The sequence below is a fragment of the Fringilla coelebs genome (genome assembly GCF_963513975.1).
Source record: "Fringilla coelebs genome assembly, chromosome: 6".
Lineage (NCBI taxonomy): Eukaryota > Metazoa > Chordata > Aves > Passeriformes > Fringillidae > Fringilla > Fringilla coelebs.
Window position 1 is genome coordinate 54,462,792 of NC_140034.1, and position 17,384 is coordinate 54,480,175.

Sequence of the window (17,384 nt, forward strand, 5' to 3'; positions counted from 1 at the left end):
GTGGATAAAAACACTGTTGAAAAGTCTCACAACACTCACAGAAATATGGAGAGATCCTTCTGAGTGTCCTGATGCCTAATACCTCCCTTGGTAACACCATTAGTTGCTGGTAGGAATGTAATTCTGTCTGATTTTGGTATCAATCCCATCCCAAGCCATCCCATCCCATCCCAATGGTTTCCCAGTCCCTGGCCACTCCCTGGCTCAGGTGTGGCCTGTTGGGCTCTGCTGCTGTCCAGTGGAGATTTGGGGTTGGTGGCACCCAGAGCCCTCCTGCCCCCTCCAGCCCCTCTCTGCCTCATGCCTTGGGCTGGCTCCCTAGAGCAGAGCCCAGACAAGGTGGAGAGAATAAAAGGAGGCATTGAGGAAAGGCCTTCAAAAGGTTCACCCTGGGCACTCAAAGCCTCTGAGAGGGGCTACACCCAAAATGGACAATGGTCATGAGTTGTTCAGACAGATTTAGGTTTGGTCCATTTACACATCAGGGGTTAATCCTCCAATGACAGCTTCAGGTAATGAAGTCACTTAGCCCCAGTTTGCCCTCCCCCAATTCCCTTTTGTCTGTACTTTTCTGGGCCTGAGGCAGTAGGGTGTCCTTGAATTTCAGGCCTGGAGGGATTGTTTTGTGTGACCAAAATGTGAGGACAGTTAATTCACACTTTCCATGGAGTTTAGAGTTATGCACTAATGCAGTACAGGATGTGAAAAATGGCAAGGCTAAAATTCTAAGGCATCATGCCCCCCTCTGACATCCTCTAGAAATTCCCCCCAGGCTGCCTTCCCCTCCAGACATCCCCGCTCCTCTCCTGCCCCACTCAGGACGCCCAGCAGTGTTTCTGCTCCTCCTGGCCATTCCATGCTTCTCCAGCCCAATGGACACCAGTGGAGCCATCCCTCTGTGGCCTCTTGTTTGTGTCCAAAGGAGGCTGGGGGGCTGGAGACCAGGGATGGAGCTGGGGAGGGGCATCTCCAAGGGAAAGACGGCCCCAAAGCCTTCCGGGGCAGCCTGGGGTGAGCAGCCCGTGGGGAGGGACTGGAGCCTCAGGCACGGGGCTGGGAGGGATGGGAAGGACGGGAGGTGGGTGGGCTGCATGGGGAGTGGGGTGGGAGGGGTGGGACATGATGGAGCTGCTGGGAAGGTGTGGGATGTGGTGGGGCTGGAGAGAAGGTGTGGGATGTGGTGGGGCTGGAGAGAAGGTGTGGGATGTGGTGGGGCTGGAGAGAAGGTGTGGGATGTGGTGGGGCTGGAGAGAAGGTGTGGGATGTGGTGGGGCTGGAGAGAAGGTGTGGGATGTGCTGGGGCTGGAGAGAAGGTGTGGGATGTGGTGGAGCTGGAGAGAAGGTGTGGGATGTGCTGGGGCTGGTGACCTCAGGGAAGCCCCAGGAAGGGGATGATGCCTCATGGAGCCCCTGGTGACAAACACAGGTGTCACCCTGCTCCTGGAAGTGGTGGCTGTGCTGAGGAGCATGGCCTCCTCCTCTCCTTGCTGCTGCACCACCTGAGCCTGCTGAGGGAGCAGCTGAAGGCAGTGGAGAGGAAGAATTTCTGAAGGCAGAGAGACCTTTGCACCTGGCTCACAAAATGGAAAATTAAATATCTCTGGGGACATCTCTGCTGTGACACTGACAGAGCACTCGGGGTGGGGAATGCTGAGCCCCTGAGCCCCATCCTGTCCATGCCAGCCCAGCTCTTTGCTCTAAGTCTAAGAAGAAATTCCTGTTAGACTAGTAACAATTTTGAGTCAAAATTGTGAACATCTTGGAAATATATTTACCATAGATATGTCTAAAGAAACAACACTTTTCAGGAATATTTATGCATTATAATATCCAAGATTTTTTATAGATACTCATAACTGTGGTCCCAGTTTCTTACGTCCTGGTATAGGTGTTTTGTTTATTTTAATTACTACCAGAATATGCTGTCTATCATTGTTAATTGATAACCTGGGGTTTTTTCCTGTAAACAATATTTTATTAAATTCGGTGCACAAGCCTAGGTAATGGCTCCCTTATTGTCATTGCAATTTATGTCTTGCAATTTTTTAATCACGTCTTTTAGTATGTATAGGCCTCTGAAATCCTAAACCTCTCAAGATGTCATTCTTATTCTATGACATCCAATTATTTCTAGTTATATGATAACTATTAAAAGTACTTTATTGTTTTTTTTCTCTGTCTATCGAGTAAGTTCTCAAAGGTCTATGCGCTGATAAAGTTTTCCACTGACACTCAGCCAACACAGATGTAAATCAAAACCAGATAAAAAACCACAGTCAAATATGCCTTGACTAATTCAACATAGTTCATTACAGAAATTTCTAGACAATAACAAAATCCCTGGCTAACTACCTCTCTGTCCCCTCCCTCCAGCCACATTCCTGGCTGGCAGCAGCAGCCAGAGGAAGCTGGGAAGCGCTGGCAGAGGGGGCAAAGGCAGCTCAGGGTTCACGGTGCTGTTTATTGATATCAGACCTCAGTGGGATGCAGGAACCAGGTGCCAGGGGGAATTCTGGGGTCACACCTGTGTTGGGAAGGATCCATTAGGGAAACAGTGCTCCAGGACCTGTGAGGGAGGAGCAAAGCTCCAATCATCCTCCAATGTGCTCTGTGCAGAGCATGCCTCACACATGGCACTTGTCACTGCCCCTGCTCCATTCTCCTGCAGGAATACAGAGCAGGAAGGTAACACCATGGATATTTAGTAATCTGATGGCTCAAGGAAACCCTCATTCACTGCCCCAAGTCCTGCATCGGGACGGTTGAAGGCTCAACAGGCTCAGACCCCGTGTCCCTGGTGGCATCCCTGAGGGACTCCATGGAGCAGTTCCTCCAGCACTTTGTTACTGACATGTAGATGAAGGGGCTGATGCTGCTGTGCGTGCAGGCAAACAGGAGAACAACCTGGGGGGACACAGTGGTGTAGCCGAGCTGCTGCAGGACATTCCAGAGACTGAGGGGGAGAGTGAGGAACACAGCAAGGAAGAAGAGCCCCTTGGATTGCTGCTGTTGGGAGCTACACTTGAAATGAACAAAGAGGATTGTGCTGGAGATGAGCACGGATGGAGCAAAGACGAGGAAGCTGAGGATGTACAGGGAGATGAGAGCCCCCCAGCAGAGCTTGTGTTCCTGTGACTGGCACAGGGAATTCACAGCAGAAATGGCAGCGATGGCAGCGATGGAAAGGGCCCAGAGCACGGCACTGACCACCACCCATGAGAGGTCCTGGGGAAGGTGGCAGAAGAGCCCAGGTGGGCAGAGCATGGACCTGCACCTCTCGATGCTGATGGCCGTCAGCCGGTACAGCCCTACGGTGCAGAACATCACAGAGGAGGAAAAGGAAGTGTATGGATGCTGGGGGCATGATGGCAGAGCAGGAGAAATCCTCCAGCAGGAAGAGCAGAGTGGAGGGGACCATGGAGATGAGGAAGCGGAAGGTGATGGCCAGGCCAAGGATGTAGGCAGTGATGGTGTCCCTCTGGATGTGGAACCCAAGGACCCAGAGCACAGCCCCATTCCCAGCCAGCCCACAAGGCAGATGAGCAGTGTCACACTGGGTATGGCCATGCTGGGGACATCTGTCACACACAGATCATCTCCTTCAGTGGGTGAGATGGCAGAGGGGGACACAATGCTCATCCACATGGATGGACACTGGGCAGGCAGTGGGATGTGGCCCTGGCTGTGGTCAGAGTGGATGGGCAGTCAGTGCTTGGAGAATCCAGGGATGGACCACACAGCTCCTCAGCAGCTCCCTGCAGTGGAAAGGATGTGGAAGGAGGAAGATTGGGGAGGAGTGAGATGTGTAGGGGAGGAGGTTGTTGGAAATTGTGGGATGGGAGAGGGAGGTGGGAGGGTCAGGCTGGGTGGAAGGAGGCTGATAAATAACAGAGAATAAACATTTTCAGTTCCTCTGAAGTTGTTCAAAGGCAATGTGGCCAAAATTTTAAAAGATGTGTTATAGATGGATAATGAGATGATTTGCTCACAGTTAAGGGATGAATACTGTGTGAATATTAATAGAAGCTTTATTGATGTAAAATTATGTTATTGTAGTCTCTTGTTTAGATGTCCCCTGTTCTCCCAATAGTCCCCTTCTCCCTCCCCTGTATTGTTGCCATCAGAGAGCCTGAGTCATCTGGGACAGGTAGAAAGAAGGGGTGCACAAAAGCTCATTGCTGGGGGGGATGTGCAGCATGGGCACACCTGACCCTGCAGTCAAGCTGCAAGAAGGCAGGCTCCACCAATAAACACAAAGAAGGACTGACAGACAGACTTTGGGAGGGGCCAGGTTTAGCTGGTGCAACCCCCGGGGTATCAAAGGTGAAGCATCCAACCTGGAGATCAGCCAGCCACGTGGTAGGCAGCCATGGGGGAAGCTCCCAGAACTGCTTCTCCTTATTTAGTCCTTTTGTTGTATTTTTTGTTAAGGTTTAATAAACCTTTGAAAATTTTAAAAAGTGGGCGGTTGTTTCTCACAGGATGTACAGGCTGCACACGGGATGGCAAACATGGCAGGAACCTGTGCAGGAACAGATAAGGAGGCCTGCAGTGGTTTTGGGGCAAATTTTGGAACAGGAGGAAACCGTGCATGGCCAGAGGAAGAGTTCAAGGCAAGGGCACCTTTAATATGGCAGCATTCATTGAATATGACCAGCAGAGAGATCCCTCTTAATGAACCTCCAGGATTGTAGAAGGACTTGCAGGAGGAGGTGGATTAATGGAAATGAGTTCTAGGAAACAGGTGTTTATGTATAAGGTAAGAAAAACTTTTTAATGCCTAGATGTATTTAAGGGATTGATACTGTGTTCTAAAGTCTCACCAAACACACAATACAAGGAGAGATCCATCTGTATCCTGTGAAAGAATTCCTGCTTCCTCATGCTTTGCATTGGTTAGAAAGTTTGTACTGCTCCATTTCAGTATTAGGATACAGATGGGATACACAGGACAAGAGAGAGGAGCAGGGGAGGGCACCGTGGTCACTGGGAGAGGGTGGCAGGAGCAGAGCAGCTGCTGGAGGAGAGGAAGGTGGGGTAGGGAGGAAGGAAAACATTGCACTGACCTGTTCCCTGTGGGGCAGCAGCAGGCAAAGGGTCTGTGCAGATCAGCGGCGCTCCCTGGTACCTCTTGCTCCTTTGGGATCCGTGTCCTAAAGCGGCTCCTGCCAGGTCAGGGACATGAAGGAGAAAGTGCCCAGATCACCAGGAGCTCCCCATTCCCATCTCTCTTGCTCCTCTCTGTGTGCCCTGTCCTGGTGTTGCTCCCCAGGGCTCAGTGCAGCCACTGGGGAGTTGGAAATCGCAGCTTTGGCTACGTCAGAACATCACTTCCTCTGAGATATTCATCTTCAGTTTTTTGCTAGAGAGGAAGTGACTTTTGTGAAAAGCTCCAAATGAAATATTTTGCAAATGGCTCCTCATTTCCTCCTGATGAGAAACATTTCTTCTCTGCAGAAAATCCCATTCTCTGACTGCCTTCCCTCTCCTGAGAGACTTGTACCATTCCTCGTTTCTCTTCCCTGAGGGGTTATTGTCCCTCCAGCAGCAGAGGGATGATGGTGGTGCTTCCAGTACTGGAATGCTGACAGCGCTGGAAGTGTTGGTGAGTTAGCTGGGTGCTTGTCAGAAGTAACTCCAATTCTGGGAGGAGCTCTGGAATCATTAACAAAGCCTCCCTATGGCCTGAGGAAGCAGAGCTGAGCTGGTCCCTATCCTATCCTATCCTATCCTATTCTATCCTATCCTATCCTATCCTATCCTATCCTATCCTATCCTATCCTATCCTATCCTATCCTATCCTATCCTATCCCATCCCACCCTACCCTACCCCTATCTCTGCACCCCATTCCCACCCCACTCTCCATCCTCACCCCATCCCATCCCATCCCATCCCATCCCATCCCATCCCATCCCATCCCATCCCATCCCATCCCATCCCATCCCATCCCATCCCATCCCATCCCACAGCTTTCCCAGATGGAGCCGCTCCCCCACTCTGAGCATGGCCTGTCAGGCTCTGCTCTCCTCTGGGACTGCCGGGATCCAGACTCCTCCAACCCCCTCTGACCCTCTCCCGACCCCTCCAGCGTGCTCTGACACCCCAGAACACACCCAGGGCTGATTTTTTCCCCCTGACAGCCCCACTGTTCCCCTGCTCCACCATGGACCCCAGCAGTGTCCCTGCTCCTCCTGGCCCCAGGGTTCTAGGATCCAGGAGGGAGGAGGAAAGCCCAGCTCCAGTGCTCCAGTGAGCTCCTCAGGAGAACACATTATGGTAATCATGGCTGGACGCCAGTGCAGAAAGAGATTTGGAGGCCTGCAGTGGTTTTAGGGAAAGCGTTGTAACAAGAAGGAAGTGAACATGGCCAAAGGAAAAGTTCAAGGCAAGGTCACTTTTAATATTTCAGCACTCAGTGTATACAAACTTCAGAGACCCCTCTGAATGATCCTCCAGGACCATGAAAGGACTCCCAGCAGGAGGAGAACACATGGAAACTAATTCTAGGAAAGTGATGTTTGTGTATTAGATAAGAAACACACATTAATGTCTGTGTGTACTTATGATGGATAAAACCCCTGTTATAACCCCTCTCACCACACACAGATCAGAGAGAGAGATCCCTCTCTGTGTGCTGTGCAGGTAAGGAATTCCTGCTTCCAAATGCTTCCCATTGTGTTAGAAAGTTTATTTCAGCCGATTGCAGTGTCAGGATACAGACGGGATGCACAGGGCAGAGGAGGGAGGAGCTGGGGAGGGCACAGTGGTCACTGGGAGAGGGTGGCAGGAGCAGAGCAGCTGCTGGAGGAGAGGAAGGTGGGGTAGGGAGGAAGGAAAACATTGCACTGACCTGTTCCCTGTGGGGCAGCAGCAGGCAAAGGGGTCTGTGCAGATCAGCGGCGCTCCCTGGTACCTCTTGCTGCTTTGGGATCCGTCCTAAAGCGGCTCCTGCCAGGTCAGGGACATGAAGGAGAATGTTCCCAGATCACCAGGAGCTCCCCAATCCCGTCCTGCCGGCTCCTCTCCGTGCCCTGTCCTGGTGTTGTTTCCCAAGGCTCGGTGGAGTCACGAGGGAGTCGGAAATTGCCGATTTGGCTACATCAGAATTTCACTTCCTTAGAATGGACTTGCGGTTTTTTTTCTGCTGTAGAGGAAGTAGCTCAACATGCAGATTTCTTTGAATGGCTCCTCCTTTCCTCCTGATTACAAACACTCTTCCAAATGGGACATTCTCCAAATGCTTTCCCTATATCAGCAGCTTTCTACCATTCCTTATTTATATGCCTTGAGGGGTCATTGTCCCCCAACAGCTGGGAGCTGCTGGTGGCATGGGAGTGCTGGCAGTGCTGGAAGTGCTCACAGCACTGTGCAAGCATCTGAGTGCATCTCAGAAACAGCTCCCCTTCTGGGAAGAGGTTTGGGATCATTGCAAAAACCTTCCCTGGCCCCAAGAAAGTAACCTGAGCTGAGAATTCCCATTTCAGTCATTCCAATGCAGGCTCACACAGCCTAAGGAAAGGACAGCACTCAGTTGCTTGCAGCCAGGTCATCAGCACTTAGAGCACACTCTAATTACTGCCAATGCCCCTGATGATGCAATGAAAGCTATCAGGGACCAAGTTTTGGGATGCTGTGATCCCCTTTCCAGCTCCGCATTAGGGTTCATCCTCCTCCTCCTCAGACATGGAATCTCTTGTGTTTTTTTTCACCTGACCCCAGCCCTCTGGGCAACCTGTGCCAGGCCCTCACCACCCTCACAGCGAAGGATTTCTTCCCAATATCCAATCTCACCCCACCCTCTGTCAGTGGGAAGCCATTCCCCCTTGTCCTGTCACTCCATGCCCTCATCCAAAGTCCCTCTCTAACTCTTCTGGAGCCCCATCAGCTCCTGGATTATCGCCGGCCGGGGGTTTATATACAAATCACAAACGGGACGGGACTGCTGTGGAACGTGCCTTGAGCTGTTTTATTTTTCAGCATCAGTCTCATTGCATGGGTCGGACAATGGGAAGATGCCAGCAGCTCACATCCCAGGCAGCAGGCCAAGAACTTAATGCTACAACTTACTTTATAAGCTTTTTGACCAATCTCACAAATCAGAAGCACATTGACAGTGGTTCTATCCAGCCGCTATAAGCACACGTACCTTTGGTTAAAACAATGCCTGCTTATTTGAAATACAATTCCTGCTTGTAAGCCTTAAAACACAACACACAGCTCCATTATTAGGCTCCAAACTTCCTAATATCTTGCTAGATAAATGTTTCTACAGCTTGAGGAATAATTCTAGACAAGCATTAATACACAGACCATTGTTCTATTTGTCCTTGCTTTTCTAATTTTTAAATAATTTTTCCACTGACCTACTTCATGTCTACTGCTTGGCTCCAATCACAGTTCTGTTGTCTCCCAGGCCTGCCTTTTGCAGCTATACCGAAACCATCTGATTTTGTGGATTCCCACAGTGGATCATGAAGTTTTTGCCTTTGAGAGGATTGGGCTGGTGAGGGAATGTGAGATTCCATAGCTGGGGACACAAACACGGTGTCAGCACAAGGGAGGTGACAGTTCTGGTCCCAGGGCCAGCAGTTTCCAGGAGGAGCATCCCAGATCCCTGAGGCACATGTCAGGCTGGGAAGGAATCATCTCACCTCACCTTTCTAGGAATTGCTTGGAATTCACTGTAGGCTGCTATCTGAATCCTGAGGGAATGTAGAAGATGACTTAGATGAAACCTGCAACTTTCTAAGGATGAAAGCCAAGAGAGCAGCACTGATTTGCCTCTTCTCAGAAGAGATGACATTGCTGAAATCCCAAATCATCCCTCTGCTGTGTGCCTGTGCTCCAGCTCATGCACAGAATTGATTATTGCATGAATCCTCTTGGAAACTGCATGCTGAGGGTGAAGTACCACTGAAATGGTGGTATAGAAGTGGATAAACTAGTTTAGAACCAGAAATCAAAGTTTACCAGCACATTTACAGTGCAGGGTCCTAAGGATCCAGGCACAGGAAAGAGAGGGGGCAAGTTCATGCAGTTCAAAAGAGAAGATTTTGGGATTGGAGTTGCTTTAAACATGAAGGAAGAGGCTGAGATGGAGACCAAGTGCCTTGGCCACAGGTGTGGTTGCTGAGGCTCTCTCCTGTTGCTCATTTGCTGGGCAGAGTGCAGAGCAGATGAGGAGCAGAGCCCTGCTCCCGTGGCAGGCTCTGGAGCAGCTGCCTGTGTGTGAGAGCCCTGGAGAACACGAGGCAGCACGGAGAGCAGGGGCTGTGGCAGGAGCTGGGACAGAGCCCGCGCCGGGCGCTGCTGGGGCTCAGCCGCCCTTGGGCTGCGCTCCCCTTTCCCAAGGGACCATTGCAGGGAGCCTCCTGAAGATCCCGGCCAGGGACAGCAGCTGGAGGGTGGAGGTGAGGGGAGTGCACTGCGGGGAAGTTCTCCAGGCTGCCAGAGGAAACAAGGTCAGACTCTTCTCTTCCACCTTAATCAGGGCCCCCTCTTTGGGTGGAACCTGGGTATGGATTGTGGGGGCAGAACTGAGGTCTGTAGGGAATTAAAAGCCATAAATAGTGTGGGAAAAGGGAGGGAATATTGAAATGGGTGTCCTGCTGAAGGCATCCAGCAGCTCAGTGATATCAGCTGACACCTGAGAGTCCAGCTCAGATCCATCCCAAAGCCATTTGCTCTCTGGTATCTCCATGGGCAATCCTCTCCTTCTCCAATTGTTTTCCTGCACCAGCGCTGTCCTGCCCACAGCCAGGAAGGAGGTATCTCCTGGCTTTTGTGCCAGGCACAGAAGGCCAGGCTCCCACATCCTACTTGCCCTCTGTCCTGTCCCTCACCCGTCCCTGTGCTGCTCCACATGGAAGCTGTGGCTGGGAAAACATGGGAAAAGCCACGTTTGGGGGACAGCAGCGTTGCTCTGGTGTCTCTGTTGGTCACCCCTCCAGCTGTGTGAGGGGAGCAGAAGCAGCAGAGGTGTCACCAGGAGCACTTTGTGCCCTGCCACGGAGGGAGCCAGCCCTGCCTGCTGGAGACAGCCCGGTGGGAAGGCATCCAAGGGGAGCTGGAATGAGGAGAGCCAGGACAGCTGGAGCCAGTGTGCCAACAGGCAGTGGAGCAAAGTGCCTGTCACGCTGCTGCTGCTGCTGTGCCTGTGTGGGATGGTGGGAATGGGGCTGTGCTCTGGCTCCTCAGCTTCTGCATCCACAGGAACCCCATCACCCCTGTGTGCTCTGCCTGGCCATGGCTGGCTTCACCTTCCTGCTCTCCATCACCAGTGCCCTGGTTATATTTTCTGTCCCAGAGAGCTTCTGCCACCAGCTGGGCTGGTGGGGTGTCACAGCTGGGCTGAAGGTCCCCATCCTCTTGGCTGTCACTGCCACTGTCTCCTCTCTGACAGCCCTCAGTGCTGTCACAGCTCTGTGTGTCTTGCCCGTGCCCTGCTGGCCCTGCCACCGCTCCCAGCGCTTCCCAGTGCTCCTGTGTGCCCTGCCCTGGCTGCTCTCCTTCCTGCTCACTGCCACCCTCCATCTCTGCCCCTTGGTGCCCATGGCCTTGGTCCTGAGCTGCCTCTTCTCAGTGCTCACCCTGGGCTGTTCTGCTCTGGCCCTGCTGGCCAGGCTCCTGTGCTGCTCATGGAAACAGCTCCCAGGGAAGCTCTGTGCCCTGCTCCTGCTGCTCCTGTCATCTCCTTCCCCTTCTTCACTGCTGATTTTGGGCACTGGCTCTTGCTGAGGGCGTTTGACTTCTCTGTCTTTGCCCCCAGCACCTCTCTCCTGCTCAGCTGTGCCAAGAGCAGTGCCCACCTTCTGATTTACTTCCTGTCTGGGAGCTGTGCAAAGGAATTCACCCCCTCTGATAGTGCTGCCTTGCAGAGGGCTTTTGAGGATGTGCCAGAGCCAGGGAATAGGGACAACACAGTGGAACCATCATCAGGTGGAGTAATCATGAAACAGAGTCATCACAATATAGAACAACAAAATATCCAGCGTTGGAAGTGACCTACAAGGACCAGGGAGTTGAGCTCCTGGCCCTACACAGCCATCCCAACAATCCCAGCCTGTGCCTGAGAGGAGCATTGTCCAAATGCTCCTTGAGCTCTGTCAGGCTGGTGCTGTGTGCAGCAGGGGAACTCCTGCCTGGGGTGGAAGCTGAATGACCTGAGGAATCCTCATGGAATGGTTTGGGTTGTGTCCTGGTTTAGGGAAAATTTGGGAGGAAGACTCTGAACTGGCTTCCTGTAGAAAACAAATTCAAGCAGCGCCCTCTCAGCTGGTTCCGGAAAAGATTTCCTTAGAGAAAATGGTAAAAACTGTTTATTTAACAAGGAAAGTACTCACAAGCATAAAAAATGAAAACAATATTAAACAATAAAATATCTTGCTGTGCTGAAGAGTGGGAAATTCAGAAAGTCCTTGTTGTGCAGTGTAGTTTGGCTCACTCAGTCTCTTATCCGTCCCTCCAGTGCTGGAAAATGCCGTGTCCCAGGCCCCGGTGGGCCACAGGTGTGAGCTCCAGGTGCTCTTCTGGGTTTTCAGTCCAGAGCAGGTTTGAACAGTTCCAAGAAAAAGGAAAACCACAGTGCAGAGAACTCCTCTGCCTCAGCTAGCTAAAAGAACCTAAAAGCCAAGGAGAGCTCTCTGTGGCATGTCTGTGCTGCAGACAGCACGGTCTGGGAGCAGGAATGTGGAGGAGTGAGCGCAGCTTCTGAAAACCAACTGCTGCAGCTTCTCTCCCCCTCTTTGCTCAGAACCAGTCTTAAATGTGCAGAACCTTTTTCTGGGCTAAACAGATGAATGGGGATACAATTCAGCATCATAAAATCACCCCAGGAAAGGTTGGAAGGAGTGGTAGAGATCATCTCATTCCATCCCTCCTTCTTCCATGGGCTGGGACAGCCTGGAAACCTTTGGCTTTGAAGTCTTTGCTCTTCTGAAAGGAAGCTCAGGTAGGGAGTGGCCTGGGTGACCCAGGAGACAAGGAAGGTGCTGGGAAGCAGAAAAAGTAGAAGGAAGGATAATGATCCTTCTGCACTGGCCTCGAGAGGGACTCCCTGGCTGAGTTGTTCTTTCCTGGACAAGAGATTCCACCATGGAAAATTTCCAATGGACAGGAAACAGGAGTCACGGAGAGAAAAACCCTCTCAGAAGTCCAAGTCTCCCTCTTCTGTTAATTATTAACAACACTGTTAATAAATGCTCCTTAGGTAATTATCCTCATGTTTATCTCCAAAGCCTGATTGGCTTTGGAGATAAACATGGCTTTCACTCTCACTTCCCCTTCCAGAAGCAGTGGCACATTGCTTTTCCATGGATTTAAGGCAGTGGAAAAAGGAGGGACAACTTCCCCTGAGCAAGAGCTGTGGCTGCTGCCCAGGTGTCTCCCATGAGGAATGAGGAGCTCTTGGCATTCCAACATCATCCCAAGCCTTGCAGGCACGTGCCTTAGGAAGGGCTCTGGTAGGAGACAGGTACCTGCCCTGCTCACAGACCAGCCAGAGGCTTTAGAATGGGATAAAAGAAGGAAATGAGCCATTTTGGACACTGTTTAACAGAGACAGGCCCTGCAATGAAGCCTGGATATTGTTTATTCAATAAATTCTGGGGCTGGAATGACCACAGTGGAAACAAAGAAGATCCATGAATCCAAATCTGACTGAGGGGTGGTTCCAGAATGACAGAGATCAGGAGAGGCTGGGCTGTGGCTGAAGCTGCTGTGCAGAGTGGCTGTGCAGCTCCTCCTGAGGGTGGCCAGGTTCAGGATGGAGGTGGTCCAGGGCTTCCTTGGGCACTGATGCTGGGGAACCAGAGGATGGATGGCCCCATTGTGCAGGAGAGCAGCACAGCCCCCTCATCTCTGTGCAAGTAAATGGTCCAAGCATCTGGTGATGGGAATTTCCATATTCCATGTGCTTTCTGCTACAGGCACAGGAGTTCAGTGGAGTTCACTATCGACCCTGCACTTTACTCAGAAGGATTTAATTCTGGGATTCAAGAATGTGACAAATTCCCACTGAAAGGATGAGGGAATGTTGCTGTCCCTCCCCAGCTCTGCAGCCCTACCTGGTGCCCCTTCCCATCAGCTGGGAATGTAGGGCTGGCTCTGCTGGAGAGAAGGGGAAGGATGCTGCCTGTGATCCCAACCCCTCTCCTGCCATTGGGAGGCACCAGCCCTGCAGGGATTTGGGAAATCACCGCCAGCCCGTGCTGGGTGTGTCCCCAGGGATTAGGGTGTCCCATTCTTTGCAGGCAAGAGCTCCCTGAAAACACCATGGAACTCATCTGCTGAGCCAAAGGAGATGGAGTTCATTCCCTGGGGCTGAGGCCATGAGGGCCATTCCATGGGGAATAGAGCTGGGGAACAGCACGGAGCCCAGCTGCACTGCTGGGAGCCATGTGGATGCAGGAAGGAGGAGGAAAGCCATGCTCCAGTGTGCTCCCTGCAGAGCATGCCACAAAAATCACCCAAGGCAATGCCCCTGCTCCCTTCTCCTGCAGGAACACAGCACCACAGGAAGGGTGATCCCATGGACAATTATTCATCAGGTGAATCAATTACTCCTTCAACCTGTTTCCTGGGGTCCTTCAGCAGAGGAGTGGAAGGGATCAGCAGGCTCAGACCCCCGTGTCCGTGGCAGGGTCATTTCTGTGGGCTTTCTTTTCTTTTGGCTCCTCAAAGACCCTCTGGAGGGAGAGCTGGAGGGACTGCACAGAGAAGGGCCTCCAGCGCTGCCCTGCCAAGAAGTAGATGAAGGGTTTGATGCTGCTGTTGATGCAGGTGATCAGGAAAACAACCTGTGAGGACACAGCGATGTAACCGAGCTGCTGCAGGAAATTGCAGATGCTGAGGAGGAGAGTGAAGAGCACAGTGAGGACGATAACGTTGTGCCTTTGGGGTTGTTTCTGCTGGGAGCCACACTTGGCCTTAATGAAATCAACTGTGCAGGAAATGAGCAGGGGTGCAACAAAGAGGATCAGGATGAGGGTGTACATGGAGATGAAAGCAGCCCGGCAGTGCTCCTGCTGGTGCGATGGGCACAGGAATGTCACTGTGGGAATGACAGTGAAGAGAGCAAGGAAGGCCAAGAATTGGACAGTGTTCACCACCCAATACAGGCGCACGGGAAGGTCCCAGCGGCAGCAGAGCAAGCAGAGCTTGTCCACATACCACACAGGGCCGTATGGCATCAGCCAGTACAGCCCCCAATAGAGGGAGAACTCTGACAGCTGGAAAAGGAAATTCAGATACAGCAGAGGCAAAATAGGAGAGCAGGATATGTCCTCCACCAGGATAAGGAGGGTGGAGGGAACCACAAAGAGGAGGAAGAGGAAGTCAATGACAGCCAGGTTAAAGATGCCAGCGTTCCGGCTTTTCAGGCTGAGGAGGCAGAGCACAGCTCCGTTCCCAGCCAGCCCAAAGAGGCCGACAAGCAGTGTCACACTGTGTATGGCCACGCTGGTGACATCTGTCTCACACAGATCATCTCCTTCAGTGGGTGAGTGAGGAGACGGGGACACGGTGGTCACCTCCATGGATGGACACTGGGCAGGCAGTGGGATGTGGCCCTGGCTGTGGTCAGAGTGGATGGGCAGTCAGAGCTTGGAGAATCCAGGGATGGACCATGTGGCTCCTCAGCAGCTCCCTGCAGTGGGAAGGATTCAGTGGAGAGAGGTGAGATGTGCAGGGGAGGAGGGCAGTGGGAATTGTGGGGTGGGAAAAGGAGGTGGGAAGGTTGGGATGTTCAGCAGAGGATGTGGAATGGAAGTGCAGGGCAGACGATGGATGACCTGGGGAGGGCACCATGGTCACTGGGAGAGGGTGGCAGGAACAGAGCAGCTGCTGGAGGAGAGGAAGGTGGGGTAGGGAGGAAGGCAAACATTGCACTGACCTGTTCCCTGTGGAGCAGCAGCAGGCAAAGGGGTCTGTGCAGATCAGCGGCGCTCCCTGGTACCTCTTGCTCCTTTGGGATCCGTGTCCTAAAGCGGCCCCTGCCAGGTCAGGGACACGAAGGAGAAAGTGCCCAGGTCACCAGGAGCTCCCCACTCCCGTCATGCTGGCTCCTCTCTGTGCTCTGTCCTGGTGTTGTTTCACAAGGCTCAGTGCAGTCATTGGGCAGTCGGAAGTGGTTTCTATCTTTAGCTTCCACAGAATTCCACAGCCTCGGGGTTATTGATCTTGATTTTTTTCATTTTCCCTACGAATCAAGTGGTCTTTTTCTTTGTTGTGATAAATGACACCTCACTTCTTAAAATTTTAAAAATTTATTAAACTACAGTAAGGGACAAGGTTAAAGGAACAGTGCTCGATGTTTACTCGCAGCCAGGGACATGGCCAGATACACACTGCCCAAAATAGCAACAGCTTTGTACCTTCTAGGTAAACCACCTCCCGGTAATCCATCCCCCACATTCAGACACATTCCGCTTTTCCAACACAGCTCTGCCTCCATCCCACCTTCCCGGGGCTTGTGCAGCACTTCGGGCTGTACTGCCCACAGCGGGCAGCGATCAGCATTGCAACTTTCAACAAAAATACAGTACTCGTATTAGAAAACTTCCAAAGCTTAAAAAAAAAAAAAAAAAAAAAAAAAAAAAAAAAAAAAAAGACAGAAGGAGAAGGAGAGAAGGATGCTCCCTGTGATCCCAACCCCTCTCCTGCCATCCAGAGGCACCAGCCCCGCAGGGATTTGGGAAATCACTGCCAGCTGCCAGCTCATGCTGGGTGTGTCCCCAGGGATTCCAATGTCCCATGTTCCCTGAAAGCACCATGGAACTCATCTGCTGAGCCGAAGGAGATGGAGTTCATTCCCTGGGGCTGAGGCCATGAGGGCCATTCCATGGGAAATAGAGCTGGGGAACAGCACGGAGCCCAGCTGCACTGCTGGGAGCCATGTGGATGCAGGAGGGAGGAGGAAAGCCATGCTCCAGTGGGCTCCCTGCAGAGCATCTCACAAAAATCACCCAAGGCAATGCCCCTGCTCCCTTCTCCTGCAGGAATACAGCACCACAGGGAGGGTGATCCTGTGGATAGTGATTCATCAGGTGACTCAAGGAAACCTTCGGCCTCTGTGCTAAAGTCCTTCAGCAGAGAAGTAGAAGGCATCAACAGGCTCAGACCACTGTGTCCCTGAAAGCATCAACACTGCGGTCAGTTTTTTCTTTTGGCTCCTCAAACACTCTCTGGAGGGAATCCCTGAGGGCCCACACTGTACAGTGCCTACAGCAGCTTGCCATGGAACAAGACCTCCAGGAGCTCCGCATGGAGTCATTTGTCATCCAGCTACCAACCAAGAAGTAGATGAAGGGTTTGATGCTGCTGTTGATGCCGGCGAGCAGGAAAAAAAACTGGGATGGCATAACGATGTAACCGAGCTGCTGTAGGAAATGGCAGAAGCTGAGGATGAGAGTTAACAGTGCAGTGAGATGGATAACCATGTCACGCCTCTTGGGTTGCTGCTGCTGAGAGCCCCACTTGGCCTTAATGAAATCCACTGTGCTAGAAATGAGCAGGGGTGCAGCAAAGTGGAGCAGGATGACAGCATACATGGAGATGAGAGCTGCCCAACAGTGCTTCTGCTCACGTGATGGGCACAGGAATGTCACTGTGAGAATGACAGTGAAGAGCGCAAAGAAGGCCCAGTACTGGACACTTCTCACCACCAACCACAGGCGCTCGGGAAGGTCCCAGTGGCAGCAGAGCTCGCAGAACATGTATATATACTGCACATTGCTGATGGGAATCAGCTGGAATAATGCCCAGTAGTAGGAGACCACTGACAGCTGGAAAAAGAAATTCTGGTACAGCAGGGGCACAATAGGGGAGCAGGACACATCCTCCACCAGGAAGAGGAGGGCAGAGGGAAGTGTGAAGAGAAGGAAGAGGAAGTCGGCAACAGCCAGGTTAAAGATGCGATAATTACCACTTTTCACTCTGAGGAGCCCGATGACAGCCCCATTCCCAGCCAGCCCAGAGAGGCAGATGAGCAGTGTCACACTGTGTATGGCCACGCTGGTGTCATCTGTCTCACACAGATCATCTCCTTCAGTGGGTGAGTCAGGAGGTGGGAACACAGTGGTCACCTCCATGGATGGACGCTGGGCAGGCAGTGGGATGTGACCCTGGCTGTGGATGGGCAGTCAGTGCTTGGAGAATCCAGGGATGGACAGAGTGGCTCCTCAGCAGCTCCCTGCAGTGGGAAGGATTCAGTGGGGAGGAGTGAGATGTGCTGGGGAGGAGGGCAGTGGAAACTGGGTGGGGGGAGAGGGAGGTGGGAGGTTTGGGCTGTTCTGACACAGGGCACAGAATGAGGGAGCTGTGGAGGGCACCACAGTCACCTGGAGAGGGTGGCAGGAGCAGAGCAGCTGCTGGAGGAGAGGAAGGT

At 52.2% G+C, this 17,384-nt stretch overlaps 2 protein-coding genes across 2 annotated transcripts; both read right to left on the reverse strand.

The window, feature by feature from the left end:
* Positions 1 to 13,617: 13,617 nt before the first annotated feature.
* LOC311155178 (mas-related G-protein coupled receptor member D-like) lies at positions 13,618 to 14,535 on the reverse strand (the record flags this gene model as incomplete). Its single annotated transcript, XM_084208109.1, has 1 exon — positions 13,618 to 14,535. The coding sequence occupies one exon, from the start codon at positions 14,533 to 14,535 to the stop codon at positions 13,618 to 13,620; it is 918 nt and encodes a 305-aa protein (XP_084064235.1).
* Positions 14,536 to 16,113: 1,578 nt separating this feature from the next.
* LOC311155168 (mas-related G-protein coupled receptor member A7-like) lies at positions 16,114 to 17,088 on the reverse strand (the record flags this gene model as incomplete). The annotated part of the gene is made up of 1 exon (XM_084208099.1): positions 16,114 to 17,088. The coding sequence occupies one exon, from the start codon at positions 17,086 to 17,088 to the stop codon at positions 16,114 to 16,116; it is 975 nt and encodes a 324-aa protein (XP_084064225.1).
* Between the last annotated feature and the right edge of the window lie 296 nt (positions 17,089 to 17,384).